Raw genomic sequence first — 22202 nt, 5'->3', positions numbered from 1 at the left:
GCCAGATGGAAAATACTTAAATTCTTATAACTAGCATGAAAAATGACAGGCAATACATCACATTTTCTTATTAACAGTTCATTGAACATTCCAAACAACTGTGAATAAAAATACTAAACTGAAAAGTAGGGTTGGGAAATTATTCCATGGAAAAGTAATGAGAAAATGTGGAAGAAAGAGGATAGAAAAGTAGGGTGCTATGGAAGCATGAATGATATATTTTATAATTAAGGTAGGTATGTCCAAAGTCCAGCCCAGGGGTCAAATGCAGTCCCTGTTCAAATTTCCATCGACCCTCTCTCTTCAGGCCTCCCTCTCTCCCTTGTTTGTTTGTTCCCTCCCTCCTTCCCTTTCTTGACTTCCTTCCTCTCTTAATTCCTTCTTGGGGATCAGGGTCCCAGAAAATCAGGTTCCTCAAGAAGAGAGAAAGAGAGATAGCAGCCTTCACCCAATTAAATGTTACCTTTTCCTCAGGTGGCTCCTGTCTTGGGCATCTCGTCTCAGTGACCCCTTGCCTCTCGCTTTTCCCCCACAACTTTTTCTTTATTTCTTTGCAAAAGAAGGCTCCCCAGTTGCCCTGCTTGGACCAGGGACTTGTTGCTGCTGCCGCCGCTGCTGCATGGCTAAGAAGGGTGGGCCTCGCAAGGCAAATGCCTGCCTGGCTTCCCTTTATGCTCTGACCCATCTTCATCCCCACGTTGCCTCCTGAGTTTTCCAAAAAGGCTTCTCTTCACAGTAGCTCCTCCCTTGGGAAGAAAAAGGGAAAGCCAAGCAGCAACAATACCCCCCCCCCCCCGCCACAATCAAAACCCTTGACAGATGGCCATGCTGCCTCTGCTGAAAAACTTCCAGAGATGGAAACTCCATCAGACTCTGAAGCAGCACATGCCACTGTCTGAAATGACATGAAAAGACACAACAACAATCCTAATTAACTTGATTATCTCATCAGCCAAAAGCAGGCCCATGCTTCCCATTAAGTTGGTTAGAATTGTTCTTCATTATTATATTTTATTGTTCTTTTAATTTTTTATACTATAAATAAGACATATGCAGCATGCATAGTAATACATTCATGTTCTTTTCAAACTACAGTCTGCATACACACACACACACACACCCCGCCCCAACAGGCTGAGAGACCATGAACTGGCCTTCAACCTAAAAAGTTTGGACACCTCTGTATTAATGAAAACTGTCCCTATTTCCACTTGCTAGTAAAACAGGACTCAATACTTATGGCTATCTTGTATGAAGGGGTTTCAGAACCCCTAAATGAAACTCTGAAGAACAAAAGAATCAGAAATGTTATTCTCATCTCCAAACTGTACTTATGACAGAGAACTCCCAATATCCTATGTCCTCTGTGCATCTCACGAAGCATAAAAAGTCTGATCATTAATTGTGCATGAGGATCAGAGAAATCACAAAACAGCAGAACTCCAACATTCAATAAAATGGTGTTCACATGAAGACTCAGGAACACACTACAATTGATGCACAGGGATGGTAAAAATGATCCCTTTGTTCCTTTCCCTAAATTGTGTCCCACCCCAGTGGGAAGAACTCCCACTGGCACCAAAAGAGCCTATGGTTCCCTACCCCCCTCAATTTTCTTACCTAGGTAATTTTCAAGCGTTTAACAGGAAAAAAATAAATACTGCTTTTACTTATCCACTGTGGTCTTGTGAAAGTCCCTTTTAATACCTCTACACTGTTAATGCAAAACCTGACTATTCTTGCCCATGAGATTTTAGATACTTTCTCAGCCTTTTCTTCAAACCTTCTAAAATTTACCATGGGCATTCATACAACATAGGAAAAAATGGTGATTACTACTCCCTTTTATCCTACCTACGCCTCATCATATGTGCTTTCTGGACAGTTTGGAAAGAGGGAAAAATATTTTCATTTAGACAAAAGTTTGGATTGAATTTTAAAAGAATCTTTCAGAACCTCTGTATTCCAGCTCAAATAAGTGAACAACCTTCCTGGTACTCCCCGCTTCTAAAAATCTCTGAGTATGTGAATAGGCTAAGTCAATTCTTGGACACATACTTTCACATATAAATTTCATGCTGTGATATCAAATCTACCCAATAGGAAGGAAGGGCTCATTAATTATCAGAGTTTTGGAACGCCTAAAGACGTTGTGATGCCCAAACTCATTAAAATAGTTTAAAATTCTCTGAACAGTGTGGGTAACTATGGTGGGTCCAAGGGCCACATTTCTGTGTCTAGGGATCTTCAGAGGTACATTGAGTACAGATGCTCACAATTTTACGTATCCATAAATCTAGATATTTACATGGTGAATGTCTCTTTCCTGAAAACTTCCAATAGACCTAATTCATAGGCTTGCTCAAATAATTCGTTTTCCCCGTTAACCGTTATTAATTCGTTATTTTCGTTTGTTTTGAAGCAATTTTGAAGCATTGGTTGTCCACACGTCTGGATATCGCGGTTTCGAATCGCGAGAGGCCGTTTTTCGTTATGTCGTCATTTTTTTCGTTAGGAAAAAAAAGCTTTTGCAAATCACCCAAACTCCCACCATTCAGGCCCTTTCCTTTTGCCCCTCAGCAAAAGGGGCGTCACGGGCTCAGCCAATGGGAGGGGGCGAGGGGGAAGGAGGCCGAGGAGGAGGAGGAAGACGGAGGGGGGAAATGGCCGCCGCCGCCTCGCCTCAGCTCAGGCCTGATACTCAGAGGTTTTGACGTCTGTGCGAAGCTAGGCAAGTGGGGTTTATATATCTGTGGAAGGTCCAGGGTGGGAGAAAGAACTCTTGTCTGTGGGAGGCAAGTGTGAATGTTGCAATTGGTCACCTTGATTAGCATTGAATAGCCTTGCAGCTTCAAAGCCTGGCTGCTTCCTACCTGGGGGAATCCTTTGTTGGGAGGTATTAGCTGGCCCTGATTGTTTCCTGTCTGGAATTCCCATTTTCTGGGTGTTGTTCTTTTACTGTCCTGATTTTAGCTTTTCTGTAGCTAAAAATGCATATAAAATTGATTCTATAGGGAGGATAAATGATTGGATTTCAACTCCTACAGCTTGGCTTTCTCTGCCAATAATGGTACCCATCTTGGATATTGTAAGGGATTTATTATTATTATTATTATTATTATTATTATTATTATTATTATTATTAGACCTTGCTCCCAGGAAGGTGCCTTCGCTGTGGCTCCCAACTTATCTATCTATCTACCTTTCCACATATTCTCCACATTGTGTGGATGTGTATGTATATTATATATATATATACATGAGCCCCGATGGCGAAGTGTGTTAAAGCACTGAGCTGCTGAACTTGCAGACCAAAAGGTCCCAGGTTCAAATCCCGGGAGCAGAGTGAGTGCCCGCTGTTAGCTCCAGCTTCTGCCAACCTAGCAGCTTGAAAACATGCCAATGTGAGTAGATCAATAGGTACCGCTCTGGCGGGAAGGTAATGGCACTCCATGTAGTCATGCCGGCCACATGACCTTGGAGGTGTCTATGGACAACACTGGCTCTTGGGCTTAGAAATGGAGATGAGCACCAACCCCCAGAGTCAGACATGACTGAACTTAATGTCAAGGGATACCTTTACCTTTACCTATACACACACACACACAAACACACACACACATATGCAGGGACTATATATATATACACAGTATATATCACACACACACCAATTTAACAAAGTTTCAGCCACAAAAACAAAGTTTCTGAAGTAGAACAATGACTTTCACAGTAAAGACAACCCAATTTAACAGGAAATAAGACTTTCAAACCAGGAACAGATTTCTGCAATTATTAAAAAATGGTTTATTATAAAAGCTATGAAAATTCGCCAAAAATCAGAGGATAAGGGAGACGTTCCAAATTTTGGTGAGCTATCAGTGTTAAATGTGTTCTACCACTGTACCAAGTTTGAAGAAGATCACTCAAAAAATGAGGGTGGGAGAGTCCTGTAAAGTCCTCTCCCTCTGTGCTGTTTTTGGGAATTGCGCATGCGCGTCCGCCATTAACGAATTAATTTAGAAAATAACGAATTTTCGTTAATTTCGAAATTTTTGGGGGGCATAATTCGGAAATACCTTCAAAAACGAAACGCTGCCCCCCTCTACTTTTGCAACGAGTTTAGAATCAAATTTTTCGTGGATCGATCAAGCCTACTAATTCACCCTCTCTTTTGGGAGGCAGAGAAAGAGAACTTCAGGGGGTCTGGAATCTGAATCTAATAAACATGAAACTCAACTACAGCAGTGACTGTAAAAACACTAGTGTGAATCTCTTTTCAGCCATAAAGTCATTAAATTGTATTAAGGAGGACAACATCTATACAACAAAGAAAAATGCTGGCTCATCTTACAGTATCAGATTTATATATGTGAAAAAACTATGCACTTTAAAATAGTTATGTTATTACAATTATTGCTATAAACATGTTGATAACAAAATATTGCAGAATAATTGTTCAGGAATTTGTTCAGGAATACAATATCTATGCTTTTATTTACAGAAGAAATGGATGAACACCTATTAAAATTTGTAATAACCCTCAGTATTACTAGTATGAACAGTTCTGTATAAAGCCATTTTACAGACGTAGCGCATCATACTGGCAAGTGACTTGATATGCAGCCCTAGCAGTGGCACACCATTTCCCACCCTACCAATTAACTCACCCACCAGAATTTTTTTCTTTTCTATATATGCATTATATATTAATATCAAATTCCTTTTTAAAAATCCCCAGTTTAGCTAACAGTATCAACGTATACAATAAAGTAGGCAATAGAAAATCAACTAAAATCAGTTAAAAGTAAGTTATGGCGATGATTAAATGCTGTTATCTGCATAACCTGTCACAAGCTTACCAGAATTCTTTTTTAAAATATTATTTTTATGGTTTATGGGAAATTTGGTAGAAAAAGAAGCAACCAAAAATCTTTTCATTTTGGCAAACCTGGACAAGCTGAGCTAGATGTTTATAGAAATTGGTAACACAATCCTAAACACATTAATTTGGAAGTATATCCCACAATGTTCAATGAGTGTTGTGCCAATGTAAAACTACAAACACCTAACATAAAATAATTTTTGTGGATATAATGGTGGGAAATGCTAAGGAAGCAAACAACTGTGTATATAAGGGCCAACAATTTTAAAAAGTGGGAGCAGAGTTTTTTTTCTTCCCAAGTAATTGTACAGGAAATAGTCTGGCAGGCAAGAGTATATTATCTGAGATAAGAGATGGCTTTGAAAAAAGGAAAGAGACACAAAGACAGTCAGAGTCAGACAAACAAAGAGTTTAACTTATCTGCAGTAAGGAACTCTTCCCCCATTCTATGACTTGGAAACTGACACTTGTCCCTCCCAACACTCTCAGAGTTTACAAGAAAACTACACATACCCCACAGCTATACATTCCAATACTCTGTCGAAATGCAATGCTCTCACCTCTCTATCTTGCACATGTTTCGTTCTGTTCCATACAAAATATATATTTTTTATTTTCTTTCTCACATAGCTTTTGGATATTTTTTAAAGAATTTTTCAGTCTTCTCCTCTGTTTGCCCACATTCACTCTTTTTGTTTTGATCATAATGAAGTACAGTATATTTCCCAACAAATGTGCCTTTGGTACTAACTAAAAAAATACTGGATGGACCAGAGTTAAATCAATTTGTTCATTTAATCCCTTCATTTCTACATACATTTTACAACAATTTATATTCTTGGAATACTAACGGCAATATCTTTGAAATCTCATATCAATACAATGATAGACAGACTGATCTGGCACCCTCAGATGTTTTTGAGTAAAACTTTAATCAGCTTCAGTATATATGATCAATGGTTAGAGAAGACAAGATCAGTAGTCCAAAATATCTGAAGGTATACATTGAACATATTATATACATCAAACACACACACATACATATGGAGGGAAAGATCTACACATACTTATACCACTCACAGGAGAAAGAGATGGAGTGAGTTACAAGGCTCCATACTGTAGGAGTTAGACCAGTGGTTCTCAACCTGGGGTCCTCAGATGTTTTTGGCCTACAACTCCCAGAAATCCCAGCCAGTTTACCAGCTGTTAGGATTTCTGGGAGCTGAAGGCCAAAAATATCTGGGGACTCCAGGTTGAGAACCACTCAGCTAGACACTACCTGGGAAAAGTGACTTCAAACATGAGGAAAAGCACAATAAAAAGATGAAGTAACTGAGAAAAAGATTTCTCAAAAGGAAGACAAAATGCCTTGGTCATCTACTGTAAAATAACATGAAATCTAGGAGATCATAATCCTACAATGTGTTTGTATTCTGATATTCTATTCCTCTATTACAAGGTTAAATATATAGTCACCTTTGTTTCTTCTACTTAAAACTTCCTATGCAGTTTGGAGCTTTAAAAAACCAAAACAATAAAACTGCTAGATATAAGCATCTAATCTGCTCATAGTTCACATTTCTTCTTTATATCAAGTCTCTACAATGTTGCCCTATATCTGCAAGATTACTTATCATTATAATTTAAACCAGATAAATAATGTAATGCTATAGAACTTTTACGTAGAAAATATTTTGGGATCCTTTAGAATGCCTTTTATATTCTGATTTCATAGAGCACTTGAAAAGCCTTTGTAGATGTATGTTTTAAAATAAATCTCCAGTTTTTATCACTAATACTCCTATTGTAATCTAAATCAAGATGGCTTACATGGGTAAGAAGGGCAGTTAAAAACTGATGAGTGAATTAGCATTAGCAATCCTGCATCACTAATTTATAAAAATGTGATGGCATTTAATAAAAAACCAATGTACGCAAAATGTAATTGTCCATAAGAGGACTATCAGATAGTTTAGGTACTGAACGCAACACATAACAACAAATTATCATTTATTGCACATAAATCAACCAGCAAACACCCATGTCTACAATGTGCCAAAAACGACCCTTATATGCCAAACCTAAAATCCATTAAAAAATTACACAATTAACATGTGCATTGTAAAAAAATGTATAGATACTAAATCCATATAGGTTTGCAGATAGATAAAAAAATGGGTAATATAATGTTGCCTAAGATGCACCCTTATAAGGCTTAACTACAGTAAAGTCAGATTAGTTTAAGGAATTAATATAAAAACTACAAGGAAATGGCCCAATATAAATCTTACCTACTCTAGTAGAAACCTGTGGTGAAGCTGTTATTTATTTATGCCAATATTTTAAAAAGGAATATCATTTTAATTTTTTACCAAGCACATGTCATAGGATGCATCTTGGTATCTCTGCTGGGCATGGATGACAGTAGCCTTATCAAGCTGCCAGTGTAAATGTAATAATAGTATAAGTGTGAAGTAAAGTAAAACTTGTGATCAATTAGCAAGCAATAAATGCAAGCTGACTGAAATATATAAGATATGCTACTGTAAAGCTAAACAGATACAAATGTATAGAGTAATATTTATTCCATTTTAAAACTAATTTTATATTTAATTGTTCATTTTTACTTTATTTTTTTGTTATTACAACTGTTATCAGAATTAGTGTCTTGTGTCACATATACAGAAAACAAAATTGGATTTCTAACATTTCTTAGTCATCCACTTATCCAATATACATCATCTGCATATAAACATTACACAATGCAAGCACAGGTAGTGTGCCAATACCACACAGTCAAATCTAACTAAATGTCTGTACCTTCAATGACACACTGTCAAAATACATATGTTTATATTCTACTCAAGCAATAGTCACTAAAGAAGCTGCCAATGAATGAAGGGAGGAGACTTACTTGCTACTTCCAGCGATGCATTGTGGCTTACAGCTTCACCAAGGTAATTCCTTGCTACACAGACATAAACTCCTTCATCCGGTCTACTTTTGCGGCCATGAACTATGCGTAAGAAAAATAAAGATCCACTTGGCAGCAACATCCGATGAGAACGAGGATCATCTTTGTCAGTTTCAACCCTTTCTCCTCCTTTGTACCATTCAATAGTTGGTGTTGGCCTGCCTTCGGCCTTACAGTTCAAAGTTGCTGGTTCTCCTTTAGAAACAATTAGATCTGAAGGATGTTCAACTATTCGAGGTGGAAAATCCTCTTGACGTAGTCGGGAACCTGAAGAACAAAATCCAAATTAATATTTTACTCAAACTGCTTGCTAAATATAATGGAAAGAGAATTTTGAATATGAACAGAACCAAAATAGGATATTTCACAGCTACATTCCTTTAGCGGTGTATCAGCGGCAACATTTTTTTAAAATTGAAAATGTATTTCCCACTTGAACATATTAACATTTTAATTATATTTATTATTTAATACAGATGTAAGAACTTCAACAGAATCTAGGAATTTTTCCCCTCAGAACTCATTGATAGTCATACCACAATTTCAGCTGAATCCAGAAGTGAAGAAAAGCCCACTTTAGGTTTTAATATTCTCTCTTTCTGTGTGCTTGTATTAAAATGTACTTCCTCAAGACTTATGGGAGCATGATTCATACTGTTCTGAGATTTTTAAAAAATTCTCAAGGCAATGAGGGATACTTCAAAGGTCAATAGAGAACATTCATACAGACCATAGGTCATCTTGTTGCCCATCCAAGATTAAAAAGTTTAGTCTTTTGGGGGGAAAATTTTCATATCAAACATCACAAACAAGTAAAATGTCATGATAAAGAAGAATTCTACAGATAACCATGGACTGTCAAAAAGACACATAATGTATTAGAATAAATCAAATCTGAGCTCTCCCCAGAAGCCGGAATGGCCAAACTGAGCCTATCATGTTTATGGTCATATAATGAGATGATATGACTTATTGGAAAAGTTGATAATGCTTGGTAAAATGGGAGGCAGTAAGGAAAGAAGAGTACTGCATTACAAGTGAATAGATTCAATCAACTGAGTTTGCAAAACTTGAGCAAATCTGTTGATGACAGGTTGTCTTGAGGTATCTCATAAGATCACCAGCAATTAACAACAAAAATCAAAATACAGAATTAGCGTAAGATCAAGACAATAATGAAAATAGGTAAAGTGAAGCCAAATTTAATGTCCAAGGAAAACTTTTTGAATATCAAGGAAATTTCTTGAATAAAATGCCTTTCAAGCACTTTTTCTACAGTATAGGTAATTTTACTATATTGGACAAGGACTTCGAAACTGGGACACCATCATCACACCAGCCTTCAATATTGTGGCTATATACATGGCCATTGCTTATTTTCGATTAGCAAATTATATTGTTTTCCAAAATAATGTTTAAACCTATTTAAAAGAAAATGAAAACAAAGCTGAAACTAGAGCTTTTTTGAATGCTGTTTTGGAATGTCTTTGAGCCAAGCAAGGCTAGACATGAGAAATTCAACTCTAAATGTCAATTCCTATGAGGTACCTTGGAATTTTAATTGAAAGAGGGAAAAATATTAAAACCTTTTGGAAAGGAAGAAGTCACAAATGAAGTCTTCATGCATGAAAATGAAAAATGTTAAAAAAGAAAAGTACAGGGTGTTTCAAACAGATAGTCCTGATTTGAAATCACTATATGAACCACCCATAAATGAAATTCTTACCACTTGAAAGGGTAAGGCATAGAGTTTAAAATGATAATAACTAGATGCTTCTCCCAGCACCCTGAGCCTCAGTCATACGCAAGATGGTGATGCTGGACCATAAGGCCTAATCAGATATTCTCCATTGCAGGGTTATCTTTTAGTTTTGCTTCTGGCTCAAAATGATTAGTAAACTTGAGAACTTATGAACCATTTGTACATTTTTTGGGTAATTGTAACATGTTGCCATTGTGAAATATACAGCTTTGAAATTGGGTCCAACATTTTAAAATATCTTTTAGATAACAAATAGGGAAATGCCTGTAACTGTATTTCAGTTAAAGTACTGTAATAAAGTCATTCTTATCTGCACCATAGCATAAACTTCCCTAAATTGTACAAGACAGTACAATTTTCATGAGATGAGTGGCATATAGAGAACGTTAACAGCAAATTTGATGACAGCTGCCAGAGGGGATATAATGGCTTTGGCATCTGAGTAATCTTGTTCCACAGCAATACTTCTAATTTTTCTCTCCTTATAGCCAGGTTATTTAAGTTCCAATTTGTGTTTTATTGAGTAGAAGCAACTTTATGTAGCAACATAAATCCTACAAAGGGCACCAATCCCATAATTTTCTTGTCGGACATCTGTCCCAAAAGGGGTAATTTGTGAACACAGAAGCACAATACTTATTACTTACTTTATATACAAAGAACTCTCATTTTTCTTTGCAAAGAGCCCATGTGCATTGCTTTAAAGGAAACAAAGATGTTGGCACAACATGCTCTAATATAAATTTTATATCTTAAAATGCAAAACATTGCATACGATACTCCATGCATTTGCTTAAAAGAGCAAACATGCTGCTCATAATGCTGATCATGTTCATACATTTATTTGCAAGCTAATAGCAAGATTCAGAAATAACCAATTTCCTTAGATGCTTTTTTAAAACATAAAAGGAGCTATACAAAGAGCTGACCTAGAGGTGTGGTTACCAACATTACCAAAACCTGAAAATCTCTTCTCCAGGTGAGATCAGCTTGAAAACACTGTCCTTGTGTGTGTCTTAAAGTCACTTGTTGACTTATTAAAACCCCACTAATTTAATATAATTTTCTTGACAATAAATACTCGGAGGTGGTTTTCCCAGTTGCTTCTTCTGAAATACATCTTATACCACCTGGTGTATGTTGGTGACATCCCGTTCAAGTAAAAATTTGAACTAATCTTGCTTAACTTTCAAGATCAGATAGGATCTGGTGTCTTTAGAGCAGGGGCACTCAAACTTTGAAGCTGCAGAGCCCTTTTTGAAAGAAAAGTTTATTGTGGAGCCCCAAGAAACTTTTAGACACACGGGCTGCATTGCATTTTTAAATTTGTCAGATGAGCTGGGCCAGTGGCAGATGGATAGAGAATGTTTATGTGAACTAATTTTCTGAACATTATTCTTAAATTTCTCAGAATGTGTATTATAAAGTTTTCTCTCAAATTTGATAACCTAGAAATATAGTGGCCACATGGTTATGTGATTTATTATTACAGACCTGCTCTGTAAAAATTCTGTTCTTGAAATAACATTTCCTGTTTATTTTTTGCCCATATTCAAGGTGTTGGTTCTTGCATTTCAATGACAAAACAGACTGAAACCAGGATGTCTCAAATAACACTTCTATCCATTAACAGAGAATGATATTTTGTCATCTTCTAAGGCAGTGGTTCTCAACCTGTGGGTCCCCAGATGTTTGGCCTTCAAACTACCTGAAATCCTAACAGCTGGTAAACTGGCGGGGATTTCTGGGACTTGTAGGCCAAAACACCTGGGGACCCACAGGTTGAGAACCACTGGTCTAAAGGCTTTTTACATGTCCAAAATCTTATAGAGGTAGCACCCAGAGAGGTTCCAAACAGGTTAGCTAAACACTTTGTAGTTTTCCCAGATTTGCAAATTTGATCACATTTATCAATCATTATGTGCAAATCAAGAAACTTGAACCACACCATTATCTAAAACCAATTCATACATGATATGGAGACAACTGGCTATACAGTAAAAGTCATAAACATCTTTGTATATAACCAAGAAGCTGTTGATTGCACTTTTAATTGATTTTTCTTCAAATAGAAAAATAAACTTTCATACAGTAGTTTATGTGCATCACCATACCAATCTTCTGTCTGCTTGATTCATATTATTAAAATAATGCAGCTACACTTTCAGTGCACAGATAACATATTTGCTGAATGATGTCATCAAACAAAACAGTAAAATAGTAGAGAGGCGAAAAAGGATTTAACCAAATCTGTAACTTTAACCACATTCTGCTTTCCTGAAAATGTAAGTAGAATGTCAGAACTGTCTGTATGTTCTTAAAGTTATTTATTAACAGGATATGAACCCCAGTTCAGGAAACACCAGGGACACAAAAGGTCAACTATGTCGTTAGTTTAAACAAAGAATAATGCTGAATTGAAAATATGTCAGACCCATACACAGTTGCAAGCATCTTCTGTGAATCTTACATATTATAATTTAAAATATTAAAATTATGCACACACACACACACACACACACACACACAAATATGTAAGCAACAGCTGACACTACCCAAGCCCCTTTGGGGAGGTGGAGAGGTATATAAATATTATTATTATTATTATTATTATTATTATTATTAATAATAATAATAATAATAAGACCTAGCTTTTAGAATAGAAAATATTTGTATGAGGCCAGGTAAATTGTATTTAGAAACACTTTCAAACATTAACCAGATTATTTAAACCAGGGCTGTCAAATTTATTTTCACTGAGGGCCACATCAGCCTTATGGATGCCTTCAAAGGGCCAATGGTAATTGTACGACTCAAAATATGTATTGCCCTGGTATCAAAACCCTCATAGGCCATATAAAATGACATAGTGGGCCAGATTCAGCCCATGGGCCCCGTGCTTGAGACGTGTGAATTTAATATAAAGTATTTTCCTCAAAATACCAACACAGCCAATTCATAAATGTTACACTTAATGGAAGGCCCCGGTGGAGTAGTGGGTTAAAGCCTTGTGACTTGAAGGTTGGGCTGCTGATCTGCAAGCTGCCAGGTTCGAATCCCACCCGGGGAGAGAGAGCGGTCGAGCTCCCTCTATCAGCTCCAGCTCTGTAAGGGGACATGAGAAAGGCCTCCCACAAGGATGGTAAAACATCAAAACATCCGGGCGTCCCCTGGGCAACGCCCTGCAGGCGGCCAATTCTCTCACTCCAGAAGCGACTTGCAGTTTCTCATGTTGCTCCTGACACGAAAAAAAGGAAGATAAATGAATAGAGTTTTTTCTATCTAAAAATTAGAATTCAGGTATAAAACTAATAAAGGAAACTATGCATACATCTGTTAGTTTAACAGAATCCGTCCCAAACTAGAATTTGGAAAGAAAAGAACTTTAATGCTGCTACAAATTCGAACTAGTGACATAGTGCTGTAATGAAAGAGTAATGAAAGCATAAAGTGTGTCGTAGCTGCTTTCTACCAATCAGAAAGACTTGTAAAAGCTCTATCACACTTACATGTAAGTAAATTGGTAAGCAAATAAGCCAGATGGCAAAAATAGGTGGCTGAATTCACTATGGGCTGAATCTGCAGGTCATGAACCTGAAGACCAGGCAGGTTCACTGTATTCTGCCAACTGGCTAATTTGCCATATGACCAGATTTAGCCATAGTTGCACATGTATGTGATTACATTCAATTTAGATGACTGCAACATATTCTACAAGAAATTGCTCCTGAAAAGTGTTCAGAAATAACAGACACAGAATACATTCTGGTGCCTATTTTATTGTAATGACAGTATTATAATAGTTTTGTTTACATTTCACCAACTTCCAGTTTACTTCAAGGTACTGGCAACTACCATTAGAACCCTAAATAGATGGGATCAGGACTTGTCTGTCAATTGTGATCATCTTCAGAAGTCCTGCTCTGCATTCCACCACAAAAAAGAGGGACAGCAAGGAGAGATGAGACCAGAGAGGACAGAAATCATTTTCCATATCAGTGCCCAAATTGCAGAATTGCCTCACATGGGAGATTAGACTGACACCTTCTCAGTTGTCTTTCAGGCATGCAATCAGAACTGTCTACCCTATCAGCCTTTTAGTATATTATGTTCTTGACAGTTTTGAACTTTCTGTCGTCTGTGTAACATTGGTTCTTAATATCAGTATGGAGATGGATTTTAGGGATCATAGACTAACACAGCTATACCTTTGAATTGGTTCTTAATAATTTTGCTGAAATGTTCTTTAGGGGAAAATATTTATTAATCCTGAATGGTAATATAGAATGTTTCTATAAACACATGTGCCTTCAAGTTGTCTGCCATCTTACGGTGACCTCATGAATTTCATTGGGTTTCTTTAGGCAATGAATATTCAGAATACTCAAATGTGCCAGTTCTGTCTTTTGAAATATAGCCTACAGCACCTGGTACTTGTTGGCAGTTTCCCATCTTGGTCAACCACCAAGATCAGATGGATTCTGCTCTCCCAACTTGTTTAGCTTCCAGGATCAGATAGGAACTAGTGTATTTGGAGTGTATAAATAAATTATTTCTAACTGTGATATCTTGCATCCTGTTTAGGGAAAAAAGTGTGATAGAAAATAAATAAAATAAATCATGATTGATTCTTGCAAGGATGGACTGAGACAAAATAAAAAAGCCACCATTCAGCAAATGTGAGCATGGCTTACTGTTTTAGGCAAACCTGGGGCCTGTCTATACCTTTAGAAAAACTTTTTTGGCTTGAATTTTCCGATCCCTATGGACCCCGCATTTGGCCCATTATTGCCACACACAGCAATTTTATTGTGTCATGTCCTTCTTCAGACATGTGTTTGCTTGCAACCCCGCCCCCCAACCCCTGCTCCTGTTTTTTTTTCTATTAGAAGACACACAGTAGTAGCCGCTTACTTTTTTCTTTCCCATCATAAATGCCAGTAAACATATTGGTAAAAAATTTTTCACCGGTAGCCATCCTGTTCTGCAGAGGTGCATTAATACTTAATAACATTAATAATCACAAATTTCTCTAACTGAACATGGTAAAACTTCAAGAGATATGCAAATGATCCCATTATTAGCAACACAACAGACTCCAGGAACAGTATGCTACTAATACAGTAGAAATGTGTTTAAAATGGTGAAATATTACATGAAATGATATGAATTGTCTAATTTTTCCATGACACAAAAGGTAAAAAGGAGATTTTACTCATTCCTTCCTTTTCAGAAGCTTCTTCGAGAACCTGTCATGAATCTTCAAACTTATGCTTTGTTGTTTGACTTCTATTCAAACATCAAGTGAAACGGGTTTCTTTTTTTAAAAAAACTACTACATAATAGTCCCACTCAAGGAAGAGATTTAAAGAGCTCTGGTTTACATGAGTTATTAGCTCCTGTGACAGAAAGTAGTAAAGCAAAAATCTAAAGGTAATTTTGTAAAGACATTTATACTTCTGGAAAACAAAATATTTCAAACTGCCTTTTAAAGGATTAGCAACAAATCCTTGAAGGAATGCAGTCAAGCTGAGTTATTCTGAAACCATAGAGTCAACTTTCCCAACATTTAAAAAGCATTAGTGAGCACACTAAGTTAATGACGCACAGGAAGACTAAGAGGTGTGATAACTTCACAGGTAAAACAGTAAGATCACTCCCTAAAGGAGGCCGCAAAAAATGTTTCAAAATGCTATCATTGCTTCAGAACAAATTGCAGGAGAATTCATCCCATTTTAAATTCTCTTTTAAATTTATGTCAATATATTACAGTTAGCAAAAACTGTATTGTGGTTCTTTGTCCTGAAATATTTTGCTTATACTAGTTCAGATCCATGAGAGTTTAATATGGACACAGAAGGTCTCCCTATACTCTGAAATCAGATTCTCAGCTTTCAAGAGAAAGCCCCCATTAAAACTTTTTCAGCCTTCAAAATGTCTTGTCAAGAAGTCCCTGACAGGCATTATACTATGCTGCAACTAATAGAAAGTTTTAGCTTGAAATCTTTAACATGAAAACCCTGGGTCACTAGTGGGATTAGAGCAGATACATCGCCTTCTTTTACTGAAAAGATAAACGATCAATCAACTGCTTGAAAAGCAAGGCTTGCTATCCGACTTAAATTACAAACTAGACTTTGAGAAAAAAAAACCAGCACTATTTAAATACTACAGTACATATTTTTCAAGTCTGTGTGTGTGTGTGTGTACACACACACACAGTAGAGTCTCACTTATCCAAGCCTCGCTTATCCAAGTTTCTGTATTATCCAAGCCATTTTTGTAGTCAATGTTTTCAATATATCATGATATTTTGGTGCTAAATTCGTAAATACAGTAATTACAACATAACATTACTGTGTATTGAACTGCTTTTTCTGTCAAATTTGTTGTATAACATGATGTTTTGGTGCTTATTTTGTAAAATCATAACCTAATTTGATGTTTAATAGGCTTTTCCTTAATCTCTCCTTATTATCCAAGATATTCGCTTATCCAAGCTTCTGCCGGCCCGTTTAGCTTGGATAAGTGAGACTCTACTGTATATATATGTGTGTGTGTGTGTGTGTGTGTGTGTGTGTATATATATATATATATATATATATATATATATATATATATATATTCTACCCTATACAATGAAGGAAATTATAACCATCCCTTAATCTTATACAAACATTTCTAGAATGACTTAATGACTTCAGTGGGACTAATTAGATGGATATTCACAAGCTTGAGGCTTACAAGCATCCTCTGTGTTCATTGCAAATTCCAAACATATTAGTTAGAAGTTTAAATCACCTAACAAGTAAACAACAACTTCTTCCTGTTTTTAGTTCAGAAAAAAATGAATTTCAACTTTCTGCGAGATACAAATACTTTATTATTTGTCATTGGATTGTATGGGCTACAGTCAGTTTTAGAACTTTTAGTAGCTAATGGAAAAATACATTATGTTCTTGCTGATTAAGAAAACAGAAAATTATATGATAGCTTTATTGCTTACAAAAAGGAGCTGCGGTGGTGCAATGGGTTAAACCCTTGTGCTGGCTGAACTGATGGCCTAAAGGTGGGTGGTTCGAATGAGCTCCTGTCCGTCAGCCCTAGCTTACCATGCAGAGACATGAAAGAAGCTTCCCAGCAGGATGGTAACACATCCGGGCGTCCCCTGGGCAACGTCTCTGTAGAGAGCCAATTCTTTCAAACCAGAAATGACTTGCAGTATGTTTGCTTCTGACACGATTTAAAAAATGCTTACAAACTTGGAATTAAAAGGTAGGAATAGTTGGATGTAATTTTAAAATTACTATCCTATACTATTTTTGTTTTAGAACTTGACTAAAAGCCAACTATATTAGTTTTCTTATAATCATGTTTTGTGTGTCTTTATGTGAAGTTGTTATTTACCCAAACTTTTCACTAAAATTATTTTAACCCATTTTTCAATTTCCAATTTAAAATATTGTTTCAAAACAACTGTTATTCCAAAATAAAAAAAAATAGCTCTCACATCAGTATCACCGTACAAAATTGCTTTCTTTGTCCAAGTGCTTCATTTCCTTGTCTAATATTTGTGGCTAGTTCCAGAAGTAATGGAAATAGCTGATATTCAAGAGTTCTCAAGCTATGAACTCAAGTTATGACTTCATTCTTACTTTTTGGTGGTGTACAACAATCTAAAGACAGCAGTACTTATTCTGTTTTCCCTTCTAAGGAAAAATGTTTAATACATTGTTTTTGCATGCCAGTAAACAAACTCCAAATGTATGGAATACAGACTAATCAATGGACATTTCTGCCAATTTATTTTCTCACCTTAGTTTTAAGTACTAATTATTCATTAACCCTTTAGAGCACTTTTTGGGAAGCATTAAGAAAATAATGCATTGTTGCATATACATAGTCTTTAAGATTATTTAGAATATCACATAAGAATGGCTACAACAGAAAATCTCTATAACATTAAATAATAAAGCTTTATTCATTATGGATTGTATAATAATCTTACTGGGAAAAACAATAATTATATACAGATTGAGGATCTCTTATCCAGAAATCTAGAATGCTCTAAAACTGTCCACATCACAATGAGATAGTGACATCTTTGCTTTTTGATGATTCAGTGTACACAAACTTTCTTCTACATTTTAAAATATTTTGAATCAAATTACATTTGGCCTATTCGAGTAACTGAATTTCATGTTTAGACGTCGGTCCTATCTCCAAAATATCATATTATCTACATGCAATATTTTAAAACCTAGGAAGAACATTCCAAAATCCAAAACATATATTGTAGCCGAGACCAATATAAGATATCAAAGCCTGTAAGAAAATAATGTGTGTGTTCAAACATTTTTGGAATAGTGTATTGGGAAACTACACTAAAAAATCTACAATACAACAAATTAAGTACTTCCACAAGGTAAACTACAATAAACCAGCTCCAGCAAACAACCTTCAACACATTAAGAATAGGCTTGTGCCCAAATCAGTTTGATTAAAAGTGATTTCTAATATTCGGTCATCTGTTTTTTGTAATCCCCCAAAAACAGAACAGGGAGGAGGGAGCCGAAAAACTCAGCAAAACAGATCAAGAGAGCCAGATTTATCGGCTACTGGAAAGGATGGAGTTAAGTCTGCATTATACCTGAGGCAGCGGTCTGGTGCAAGACTCCTGGAGAAGATCCTGCAGCATCTTTTCTCTCTCCCCAGAAGTGAAAAGGCTCCCTAGGCTCCTCCTCCAGAGAGGGCCCTGCTGGGAACTCGCTTTCCCAGCAGCACTTGCACAGGGTAGGCATTGAAAAGTCTCTGAGTTCCTCTTGGAGAATGATGGGAGCTGAAGTTTTCTCTCTCTTTCTGTTTCTCAGCCAATAAAAGGCCTGGTTGTGTCCATGCTCTGATTGGTTGCGAATGGACACAACAAGCAACTAAAATTCCTAGAACCCACTCTTGCAGTATGTCTTATATTTAAAAATGTTATGGTAAAAACTTAAAATAATTCTTAAAAAATGAGTAGATTGGTGAATTGTTCTGAAACTTGGCAGGCCTACAGTTGTAAATGAGGTCTAAAACCAAGGTAGGTTTCATGAAGATAGGCCTTAAAATAACTGAGGATTGAGCCTTTAAAGTTTCCAATTGTAGCCAATGGGCTGAATCTTTGCTGAATGAAAACGGCAACACTTTTTCCAATTTTAGTAACTTCCCGGTAAACAGAATTAGGGGTTAGCCGAAAATGGAACCCAAAACAGCATGCCTTTTGACCGAATTGCACACCTCTATTAAGCAAACAACCTTCAATGGCATCTTAGAGTTCTATGTACTGATTATGCACATGCATACATGCATAAGATTTCTGTTCAGTGTACTTTAGCAAACGGTCTGTTATTTCTAAGATGCAATAAAGATATTTTAGCATGCTGATTTATATAAATATGCATTTACAAAACCAAGAAGAAGTTCTTTAGACACTCTACCAGATATGGTATAAATGAACAGGCCTCTCAAAAGAGTCTATACTTTCACATCACAGTTTTTCAAGACATAATAGTTAAAAGGAATTATCTGTAAAACGAGCTACTGCTATTTTATTTGTGTCCTGATTGCCCCAGGGTTTTCTTACTGCCTATGCAACATGTGCCAAAGTATCAAATTATATTCAAAATCTGCACAGCACATTTAATTATCTCTTTCCCTCTTTCATGCACATCCGGTAACTATTTGTGCAAAATAACATGAAATTCAAGCATGAATAACCACTTTGGACCTCAAAGCGGTAGTAGGATTGGATGGGTTATAAGGTGGGGGTGGAAGTGTCCAGAATAAAGAATGTGTGTTAACTGAAAAATGAAACAAAGGTTATGGGAGTGGCTGTGGATTCCACAGACAGATGGTGTCAACAGACCACTCTATTAGTCAAGTCTGGCAGAAGATGTATAATGACCAGCTTATAAAATGCCTCCAAAACTCAATACAGCATAAGAAGAATACATTAAGAGTATGGTTTGCCATCTGATACAAGACATCCTTTACCACATATCTTGTAAATCCAGTTATTGTTCACATCAGTTTATAGTTTGCTCTATACACTCTGGGAGAAACTAAGCTCTCATACCAAAGAAAAAATAGTCCCATAAGAACAGCTGGGCTTAGCAGGTGAAAAGAATGAATCTAATAGTTTTGTAATCAAAGCCTTTTTACTCAATTGTTTTTGTGTCTTTCCCCTAGGAACGAACACCACTCAAACCTGATTTTGGAATGAGCTTCCCTTTTTTTAGAAAAAAAAAGTCTTAAAAGCCAAACCACTGCCCTTTATGTGGTTACTATTTGTGATGGATGTATGACTGCAATCAAAATGGAAATACTAGGGCTTCTAATATTCTAGTAGTATAGAAAAGGCACGAAGACTCAGACATCATACCCCATGCATATTAGCTAGCCAGAAGAGGATAGAGTAACATTTCTAGGCCATTGAGCTCCACAGCTTCACACAAAAGCAACAGGTAAGTTTGGTTTTTAAAGAAGCAGCATGAAAAAACAATATTGTTTCAATCAAGATTTCTATACAACAGAAAGAATTAAAAGAGCACTTCTCCGTTTCTGCCATAGGGGTATATCACCAATCTGTATATCCTATAACCTATTACATCATCTCACACACTGCACCAGAAGGTACCCAAATAGCTGGGGCTATGGAGGGAGGCAATGAGATGAAGTGGGTAAAGTGATGAAGCCCTTGGGTTTACAGCTTAGGTTTACTGCTAGGAAAGTGAGCACAGGACTGTAGGCACAGGTGCCTGACAAAATCTTTGTATTCACGTAGACATTTAAAAGCCTTTTCTACAACCTTATGTATTTAAATCCATTGACTTTAATTGTAATTATATCTATGGATAAATGTTTTACCTGGTGTCTTCCTACCACCAACACTTACAGTGTGATACCCAGGACCAGGACCTGCAGTTTCACCTACCCACATCCAACAAAATACAACCTCTCTAGAAATTTGTTGTTCCTCCAGGTGAGTCTACAATATGCTTCTTACAGAAGTTTCCACAGTTGTATTACTTCTCTAGGAATGTTTTTGGTCTTCCAGGACACTTTATGTAACTCCCTGTGGACATCATTTCAATAGGATTCACTATTACCCTATTACAGGCCTGTAGCTGGGGGGGGGGGGGTGTTAGGGGTTCAACCCCCCCCCCCCGAAAATTTTCAGGTTAAAAAAAAAACCCTGGTTAACCAAATCCCCATGCTAAGTCTATGAGATGCAAAAAATTACAAGTCCCTCCAGGCACTATCTCAAGCAGATATTGACAGGTCTGTAGCCGGGGGGGGGGGGGTGTTTAGGGGTTCAACCCACCCCCAAATTTTCAAAACCCCTCCCGAATTTTTTTCTGGCTATGGCCCTGCCCTATTACCAGCTTCCACAATAAGTTCATGAATGCACTGTATTCCCTATGGTCATACTGTACTCTAAACTGCCTTGAGGTCTTTGGTATAGGATCATATGTTTCAAAAAATAAACTATTAAAATATACAGGATACAATGCAAAATATTACAGAGATCCATATGCAGGAGACATCTGACACTTCAAAGGCCAGATATATGCATCAGAAAAATTGGAGAAGCACTTTGGCATAAAATGTCAATATTCTAGGAGCAAAAGAATTGCCAGGACATTGTGATCACCATCCAGACCCCAAACCCATTCCAGGACTTCCTATGTAATCATGTACAGTGGAACCACTTTCTCCAATACCAGTTTGAAACTGCGTTGAGTCAATCTTTTTGAAAATACATGTGTATGGAGTTAATGAAAATCAGAATGTTCGCTTCAAGATAGTCTTTGCATGTATTTATTGTATTAAAATGGGATGCTTAACTAAATAGTTGCAAATCATTAAAGAACTAAATTGAAAACGTTTTACTGTATTGATATAAACATTTAAACCTTTGTAGGGATCTCTCACTTTAATGAACATTTCAGAAAGTTTGGTTTTTATAAGTTAATATTTGTAAATATGAAAGCTTCAATTGTAAACATACTAAAATAATGGATACTTCAGTTCTTTAAATTAAAATAGTTTTGATGAATTCCGTTTTATATGCTGAGCATTTGCCCTCTCCTACACATAGAAAACAATATGGGAACAAAAATGCTAAATGTGTGTGCATGTGTTTATTCTTGTTTGCTAGTATGTCCCATCATCATTTTATATATTAATAACAACAGTGATGTACTCCTGTTCTGGGTTAACCTACGAATAAAACTAATTCATCAACTAATACATATTAATAATTAAAACCAGGGCTGTGTTTGGAACAACACTGTGCACATTATTTGAGGAACATTTTTTTCCATTGGCATGCCACAGCCCACAAAAGTACAAGGAAAGGCTCTGCAAGCATTCAGGAAGGGGTAAAGCATTATTACTGGGTAACTAGTACATTATGTGTTCAAATAAAGCCAGATGTCTATTTCAGCATTTCAGCTTTTGCTCCACAGGCCTGTTTTCAATATGGGAAGTAAAAAAAAAAAAAGTACAGCAAATGAACCTTTGTTCACACAGTTGTTCCAAAA

At 36.5% G+C, this 22202-nt stretch overlaps 1 protein-coding gene across 3 annotated transcripts in view; it reads right to left on the bottom strand.

The window, feature by feature from the left end:
• robo1 (roundabout guidance receptor 1) overlaps nucleotides 1-22202 on the bottom strand; it is a 922568-nt gene that overhangs the window by 352468 nt on the left and 547898 nt on the right. For all 3 annotated transcript variants that reach the window (XM_062974986.1, XM_062974987.1, XM_062974988.1), the window contains one exon: nucleotides 7797-8123. In XM_062974986.1, the coding sequence (XP_062831056.1) occupies nucleotides 7797-8123 (327 nt within the window). The remainder of the gene's footprint in view (nucleotides 1-7796; nucleotides 8124-22202) is intronic.

The sequence above is a fragment of the Anolis carolinensis genome, chromosome 3 (genome assembly GCF_035594765.1).
Source record: "Anolis carolinensis isolate JA03-04 chromosome 3, rAnoCar3.1.pri, whole genome shotgun sequence".
NCBI lineage: Eukaryota > Metazoa > Chordata > Lepidosauria > Squamata > Dactyloidae > Anolis > Anolis carolinensis.
The sequence above is the reverse complement of the archived record's forward strand: the minus strand, read 5'-3'. Positions and strand labels throughout refer to the sequence as shown.